The sequence below is a fragment of the Protomyctophum parallelum genome (genome assembly GCF_964188405.1).
Source record: "Protomyctophum parallelum genome assembly, chromosome: 5".
Lineage (NCBI taxonomy): Eukaryota > Metazoa > Chordata > Actinopteri > Myctophiformes > Myctophidae > Protomyctophum > Protomyctophum parallelum.
This window is the reverse complement of record NC_139702.1, coordinates 27,401,362-27,410,179: the sequence shown is the minus strand read 5'-3', so window position 1 is coordinate 27,410,179 and position 8,818 is coordinate 27,401,362. Positions and strand designations below refer to the sequence as shown.

At 46.2% G+C, this 8,818-nt stretch overlaps 2 protein-coding genes across 2 annotated transcripts; one reads left to right on the top strand and one right to left on the bottom strand.

The window, feature by feature from the left end:
• Positions 1-342, bottom strand: LOC310858295 (iron-sulfur cluster assembly 1 homolog, mitochondrial-like; the record flags this gene model as incomplete). The annotated part of the gene is made up of 1 exon (XM_083764403.1): positions 1-342. The coding sequence occupies one exon, from the start codon at positions 340-342 to the stop codon at positions 1-3; it is 342 nt and encodes a 113-aa protein (XP_083620529.1).
• Positions 343-3,601: 3,259 nt separating this feature from the next.
• On the top strand, positions 3,602-6,487 carry LOC310858294 (SEC23-interacting protein-like; the record flags this gene model as incomplete). Its single annotated transcript, XM_083764402.1, has 1 exon — positions 3,602-6,487. One exon carries the CDS (start codon positions 3,602-3,604, stop codon positions 6,485-6,487), a length of 2,886 nt encoding a protein of 961 aa, XP_083620528.1.
• Positions 6,488-8,818: the final 2,331 nt, after the last annotated feature.

Below are 8,818 nucleotides of genomic sequence, written 5' to 3'. Positions count from 1 at the left end.
TCAGATATTGAAGCTCTCGCCACAGCCACACGTGCTCTTGATGTTGGGATTGTTGAAGACAAATTCGCTGGAGAGCTTCGACTCCACAAAGTCCATCTCAGTTCCCAGTAGGGTCAGCTGGGCCTTCTTGTCGATGAACACCTTCACCCCGTCCTGCGTCACCTCCTGGTCAGATTTGTCCAGCTCTTTGGTGTAGTCCAGTGTGTAGGTCAGTCCATTGCAGCCACGGGTCCTCACCCCGACCTTCAGACCGACGTACTCAGACTTGTCTTGGAGTAGTGACCTGATCTTGTTTACGGCCGCCGGGGTCAGCGTCAATGCGGCTCTTGTCGTTGGCGACATCTTCATTTTACTGGCTGCGAAAAAGGTTGTTTTCAAAAGGGAGGAAGACATGTTAAACTGTCATGTAAACGCATTAAACCAAAAAAGGTTTTGATTTGTCATGAAGAAAATGACAGGTTTAAATATAGTTAACCAATGACATCAAGCTAACATCACCATCAATCATCAAGCAGGGTCTAATAACGGCTTAGCTCCCATGTGGACTGTATACTTCATGTGGCCAGTCCGTCATGATGTATCTATGACGTATGTATGATGTAATAATGAACTAGAAAATACTGTTCCTGAAGAAACAGTGTGAGTTTGAGTAGCTCACCAAGTGCATTCTGGCATTGTACGGATGAGATGTGACCTCCCCTTCCTCGGGCTTCCTATGGGTTGGCCCACATGAGTGTTTCAGTGTCTATTATTCATCATCATCATCATCATCATCATCATACGTCATCATAAAATAATAGTGGGTGTAGCAACACCGCTCACTTCCCTCTGGGGAGTGATTTTCATCATTGACTGTATGGCTTTTGACATACTTTTCTCCAAGTCCCAGCAAATGTCAGCCTAAAACTAGAGGCCTGGAATAAACCACTTAGAGTAGCTCTCTCTCTCTCTCTCTCTCTCTCTCTCTCTCTCTCACACACACACACACACACACACACACACACACACACACACACACACACACACACACACACACACACACACACACACACACACACACACACACACACACACACACACACACACACACACACACACACACACACACACTTGATTGACTGACTTTAAGGCCTACAGTACATGACTAAGTAATGGATTGCTAATGCAGCTCAATGCAGAAAAGACTGAGAGTGTTGTTATTATGCATGTCGTCACATCAATGGGGCTCGCATCGAGTCATACATCATAGATACATAATTATGTCATAGGCGACAGATGTCATACTGTAGAAACTACAGTATCACAGTGTGTACAGTGTAGATGTAGATGACGTACGTTACTGTCCACATCAATGCCAAGCCGTTCCCATGTGGAGTCCGAGATGTGCATGATTCCAATTATTTTGTGCAATTAGTTAAAAACTAAAATCTCCTTAATCTAATGAGATAGACTTACCATACTTTCACAACTAAAAAACATCGCATGGATGCACCTGGGACGTATCCTCAGTGATGTATCCTGAGGTCAACGGGGTTTCGGGTCTCTCAACATCATACCCCTCACTCAGGCGACCAAGCCGGGAGTGATCAAGTCCCAACTTACGTCCCAGTAGCTACCCTCAATCAGTCCCACTAGGGAAAAACCAGGGGCACACAATCCCTTGGAACTACTCCAGAACTACTCTGCCAGGGCCAGAGCCTATGTGTCCTTGGACGATGCAAAAACGCTAATCCACGCCTTTGTTTTTTCTCGGCTTGATTACTGCAATGCACTTTTTTCAGGACTGCCTAAGAAAACAACTGACAGATTACAACTTGTCCAAAATGCAGCAGCCAGAGTTTTAACTAGAACTAAGATGAGAGAACATATTACTCCAGTTTTGGCATCACTGCACTGGCTTCCGGTTGTTTTTAGGATTGATTTTAAAATTCCTTTACTTGTCTATAAAGCTCTCAATGGTCTCGCACCTTCCTACCTACATGACTGCCTGCCTAAATATGTCCCAAACCGCCCCCTAAGGTCATCCACTGCTGGCCTGCTCGCTTTGCCTAAAAAAATGGCAACTAAAAAATACGGAGAAGCAGCTTTTTGCTTCTACGGGCCGTCGGCATGGAACAAGCTCCCACTGTACCTTCGTCAGGCAGCCTCTGTAGACATTTTTAAAGCTCAGCTCAAGACCCACTTCTACAACATTGCTTTTAATTGATCTTTTATTTTATTTATTTATTATTATTATTATTATTTGTTATTCATGTCCTCACTGATTGCATTACTGCTTGTTTTTTGTCGTTGCCTTGCTGTATTGCATTACTGCTTGTTTTTTGTCGTTGCCTTGCTTTTCTTTTATTCTCCATTGTTCTGTAAAGCACTTTGAGCTGCATTTCATGTCATGAAAGGTGCTATACAAATAAAGTTATTATTATTATTATTACTTCTGGCACATGGAGGGACTAGGCTCTGTGGATTGTCTCCTGTCCGGGCCCCTCCTACGTCTCACCAGGTCCACTCCTGCTCTCACCAGGAGTAGAGCAAGGACCTGTGTGTTGCACCCAGGGGGGCAGTCAGCCAGATATTTCGTGAAGCCTCATTTGAAATCGGTAGTTCATAATAATGGCCTGTTGTGGCGCTGGACTGGACCCAAAAAGCCCCATAACTCCATAGAGGCCCATGTATTTTGGCCCAACTTCACCTAGACTGTATTACCTTAATAAACATGGTCATGAATACTTTCTTCTTCCAGTCACTAGTTTAAAGTCTAATTTCTAATGTCATAATATTCTTTTTGGAAAATTATGGTCCCATTAATTAAAAAAATGACCATAAAGAAAAAAAAACATCGCGTATGTTCTGAGGGGCGTGGCTACCGTTACAGTCTATGATCGGGATTCCCCTCCCACTCGAGTCAAAATAAAAACCAACGGAGAAGAAGGGGGGAAGTCCCGCCTCGTTGTCTGGGCAGCCAATGGCCAGCTGGTCCAAAACGGAGCCAGCCAATGGCCAGCTGGTACCAAACGGATCTAGAAAGATGGCGACTTACAGTGCAGGAATAACAGGCTTCATTTTACGTCCATGTTAGACCCGGCGAACGCTTTGTCCATATACCTGAGTCCCACATACTTTCTATGTGATTAGATGTTCAGGCCGCTTTTCAGCCTGAAAATGTAGTTGTCTGTTATATTATAACAGCATGTTACGTTTGTGACACTCATCATCCACTCAACAGTCATTGTGCAACATCACAGACTTCCATATTTGGAAAAGACTGATATGGAACTCAATACATTTGGATATATGTCTTATATAGTCATATGAAACTGATGACGTGAGCGTCAAAGCTGGTTAAAACATCTCTGGCAGGTGCAACCATTCAGCCTTTATGAGCCTTAATCATGGAAAGGTGATCCATTTGATCAGTGAACGGAAGACAAACCCTTTAACCACTATTACCATACTGTTCCTGGGTCGGATCGCAGACTGATATCACTCACTAGTTATGTACTTTTGTTGCTGGACAACACTGCGGTGGGCCAGACAATCTGTTCATGTAAGAACAAAGATCCAGTTACTGTGCTAGTTGGTTTATCATATGTCTTGGGTGAAAATGGCTGACAGAAAGAATTATAATGTGCCGATTCTGCCCAACTCCAGTGCAAATCTACTGTTTAGCACGGCTCCAGAGTTTCACTTGAATCTGCCATTCATACCGGTCAGCCAGGCCACTGGTCCTGATGATGTGTTGTTGTTACCAGACGATTCAGCTGAGGTGAAAGAAGCGGATAGCTTCCCTGGGCAGACCTCTGCCAACCTGTCGGCGCCCTCCACATTCAGCTACTTCTTCAGTTCCGAAACCAGTAGCAGCCATGATCCATTTGCAGCGATAGGTCATCAGCCATGCCTGCCACGTTCACATCTAGTTGCTCTTCCGGAGACGACGGGTCCCACTTCTGTCCCCAATAGTGCCCTTAGCATTGTTCCACCACCACCTCCTGGCCCCGAGACTAACTCTGTTCCTGCATTCAGTAGTACAGTTTACCAAACCACTATTGGACAACACACTCCACAGGGCTCCCAGCTGGGTTTTAACCCATACCGCCACACTCCCATCAGCAGCAGAGCCAGCCCTTACATTTCAGCTCCAGTACTGCAGCTGTCACCTCAACCACCACTACAGCAAGCCCCCTATTCTCTGGGCCTACTGCCACAAGAGACGTTCCAAACGGCAGGCCCTGCATTCACAAAGCTCCCTCCCACACATATTCTGACACCCTGTCCTCCTCCTGCACCTACCACAGATTTGGCGCTTGCCAATCCTGTTATGCTACACAACAGCGATGTCTATGAGCCCGTTCAGCCTCACTGGTTCTACTGCGAACAAGTGGAATCACAGAGTGTCTGGCTTCCTTTCAGTATCATCGACTCCATTCAGCTGGAGGAGACCTATAATTCCATTCAACCGGACCCAGAGAATGTGATCGTGTGCACAGATGGAGGCCGCTATGACGTGCAGCTGTGCAACCGCACGCGAACCGCCGCGTATTGGGAGGAAGAACCCACAGAGATCCGACGCTGCACCTGGTTCTACAAGGGAGACTCCGACAGCCACTTCATTCCCTATTCAGAGGAGTTCAGTGACAAGCTGGAGGGAGAATACAAGAAAACTGTGTCCACAAACCAGTGGCAACGCAGGCTAGAATTTCCATCGGGCGAAACCATTGTCATGCACAGTCCAAATGTGATAGTCCAGTTCCAGTCCTCTGCCATGCCAGACGAGCGGGGTACAGCTCAAGATGGTCAGACCAGGACCAGGGTGATGAAGAGGGGCATTGATGATGACCACGATGAAGTGCCTGACGGAGAGCTACCTAAGGTGGATCACCTAGTGTTCATGGTGCATGGAATTGGTCCTGTGTGTGACCTGAGATGTCGGAGCATGGTGAATTGTGTGGACGATTTTCGTACAGTGTCACTGATGCTAATGCAAAGTCACTTTAAGACATCCCAGGATGAGCATGTCATCAGAAGGGTGGAGGTCCTCCCCGTCCAGTGGCACACAGCTCTACATGGAGATGCCACAGGCGTGGATGAGAAGATAAGGAAGATCACTTTGCCCAGTGCTGGACGTTTACGACACTTTACCAACAAGACGCTGCTGGATGTGCTTATCTATAACAGCCCCACGTACTGTCAGACCATCGTTGACACGGTTACCCAGGGAATAAACAGACTGCATGCCCTGTTCATGAAGAGAAACCCGGACTACACAGGAGCTGTATCAGTGGTTGGACATGGCCTAGGTTCCCTGATTCTTTTTGACTTGCTGTCAAATCAGAAGAATGGTAACCTTGCACAGGTCATGCCAACCATACCAACTAATAATGAAGTTCCTGAGGTAAACACGGAACAAGATGCTCAGGCAAACAATGCTGTCACACATAAAGATGAAGGAGATGTGTTTGAGGATCTATCTGCTGTCCTGCAACATCTGGGCCTATCTGAGTACAAGAGCACCTTTGAAGAGGAGAAGATTGACGTTGAATCTTTGCTCATGTGCACAATTGAGGACCTAAAAGAGATGGGAATCCCACTGGGACCCAGGAAAAGGGTTGCTAAATTTGTCAAAGACACATTGAATAAGCAGGCCACTCGCCAGGCGGATGAAGAGAAGAACATGTGGGTGAAGGACCTCAGCCAAGGGGTGGTAGCACCACAGGCAGTACCTGAACCTCTGCCTGATCACACCATCACAAAGCTATGTGTCGATTACAATCACTTTGAAGTTGGCACTGGACATGTGTCAGTGATATACAAAGCCTTGGACTTTGAGCCAGTGAATTTCTTTGCCTTGGGCTCTCCAATTGCCATGTTCCTGACAGTCCGGGGTCTGGAGAAGATCGAAGAGACATACCAGTTGCCTACCTGCAAGGGTTTCTTTAACATTTATCATCCCCTGGACTCGGTCGCATACAGGATTGAACCCATGATCATTCCCCACTTGGACCTGGAGCCAGTTTTGATCCCACATCACAAAGGGAGAAAAAGGATGCATCTGGAACTGAAAGACAGTCTCTCTAAAATGGGCTCAGACTTGAAATCCGGCTTCATCAGCTCCCTGAAAAGTGCCTGGCAGACGCTCAACGAGTTTGCTCGTTTTCACACCTCCTCCACCCAGCTCCAGGTGGAGTTGGCCATGGTGGCAGATCAGATCAAAGAGGTGGAGGAGAAGCAGGTGCCGGCACATGAAGAACGAAGCGTTTCGGACAGTCCTGAGCCGCCACATCACCAAGAAGTGGAACCCCAGGTGAAGGTAGGTATGCTGAATGGTGGGCGCCGCATTGACTATGTCCTGCAGGAGAAGCCTATTGAGAGTTTCAACGAGTACATTTTTTCCCTTCAGAGTCATCAGTGCTACTGGGAATCTGAAGACACAGCACTGTTCATTCTCAAAAAGGTCTATGAATCCATGGGGATTAGTACATTAATGCAATGATGTACAATAAACCAGACTGAAAATGTTACCAAATGTTGTGCCAAATTCGTATTTTTCGTATAATTTTTTCTCTGTAACTTTTGCCTCCGTTGCAGATTTTTCTTTACATGTGACTTTTTTTTTCCCCACACGAACCAAGCACAATAAAAACATCGCACGGATGCACCTGGGTCCCAAGGTCTCGCAACATCATACTCCTCACTCAGGTGACCCAGCCGGGGTGATCAAGTCCCGATTTATGTCCTAGTAGCTAGCTACCCTCGATCAGTCCCATCAGGGAAAAACCAGGGCCATACAATTCTCTGCTCCAGAACTATACTCTGCCGGTATTGGGAGTAGAACCATCCGGCGTGTGGAGGGACTAGGTTCTGTGGGTTGACTCCTGGCTGGGCACCTCCTACGCCTCACCAGGTCCACTCCTGCTCTCACCAAAACCAAACACAGAACATTAAGTGATTGCCTCCCCCTCACTCCCCCATGGGATTACAACATTAGACATTAACATTAGAGACAACTTTGTTGTCATTTCAGTGTGCACAATGCACATACTAAATCTAATCCAGCATGCAGTGCGTTAAACAGTGATATCTTCAGTAGTGGGTGAGGTGGGATAGATTAGGGCTCAATCATCTACTATAAAATGAGGAACCGTCTGTCTGTCTGTCTGTCTGTCTGTCCGTCTGTCCGTCTGTCTGTCCGTCTGTCTGTCTGAGAGACAGAGAGACAGAGAAAGAAAGAGATTCAAACACAAAACTCATGGCTACAGCTTTCGTACCAGAAGTACCAATACAGTACACAATGTTGAAATACTGTTGTTACAAATAAAAGTCTGGTATTAAAAAATCACTCAAATACTGAAAGTTAAACTCATTATAGACAATGTCAAAGTTAAATGCTTTGAAAATAGCAGATCAGATAAAGCTTGCTGTGAGCTTGTAGATCGGCTATTTTCAAATAGCCTAAGTTATAAGCATATAGTGCTGAAGTGGTTATGCATGTTTTACTATGAAGATCTCCATATATGGAGCTGACCTGTTCTGACATTCTATATGTTGATCCCTCCCCACCCGTCCTTCCTCTTCGATGTCTCCCTTTTGACTGATACCTGTCCATTCAAACTCTAGACGGGCCCGCCCCAAAGTTATTAGTGCAGCCGCGCCCGGCAGCCCGCGTAAACTACAGTTCTCAACAGGCCTGAAAATGAAGGCCCGGCCCTACCTGGGCTCTCATCAAACCCTGTACACTCAAGGCACGCTCCATATATGGCCAGTACAGAATTCATTCCATTTGTTGTTGTTCTGACCCCCCCCCTCCCCCCATGGTGCCAGCAAACTAGTAAAGTTTTCAATAATTTTAGTGGAGTAAGTACAATATTTGCCTCTGAGATAGTGGAATAGTATACAGTAGATCTGGTCCATAGCCTTTGCTGCCGTTGCACTCTTTGCTTCTAGCCCTCGCATGAAATGCAGACTAGCATACTCACCAATACAAAGGCGGTTTGTTTAATTAGAAAGCCTACTTTCCTTCACGCTGGGCAAGACCTAAGCTGTAGAGGCTATCATTTGTTTTGGGCGGAAGTTGCAGGATTTTGGCAGAAGTACCGCTCAAGGAAATGACGTTGATGCTTTACAAATCAGTTTACATTATCCGTGAGTGAAAGTGTTGTGATTGGTCGGAATAATATTGTATCCGGGGGAAATACATTTGTCGGATGTTCCGTACCGACACTTCCGCCGATAGCGTCTCTGTCTTAGGTTGTGACCAGGCTTTTCTCTTCTGGACGAGTATGCGAGCGTAGGAAGAGAACAGTTCCATAGCTCTACTGAAGGCATTAGAGCTATGGACCAGAGCTAGTGGAGCAGTTAAAACAATCCTTAAAAGTGCACTTAAGTACAGTACTTCAGTAAATGTATTTAGTTAGCCTACTTCACACCACCAAGACCAGCTCAGTGGCCTTGTGGTTAGAGTGTCGGCCCTGAGACTTGGAGGTCAGGGTTCAATCCCAGGCCGGGTCATACCAAAGACTCTGAAAAATGGGACCCTGCTTGACACTCAGCATCAAGGGTTGGCTTGGGGTTAAGTCCCTGCGACATACTAGCGTCATGTCCAGGGGGTGAGTAGCCTACTTGTATATCAAGCTGCCTCACGCTACAGAAACAGGAGATAGGCTCCTGTCCGGCCTCATGGCTCGGCAAGGCTACTTACTTACTTTACACCATTTGCTGTGTGTGACTGAAAGTAACACTCAGCATTTGGTATAGATGTTTGTGGAAATGTATTCGTGTGAAAAAAAACTGTTTATACTCAGTAGAAAAGTGTGACTTCTAAATA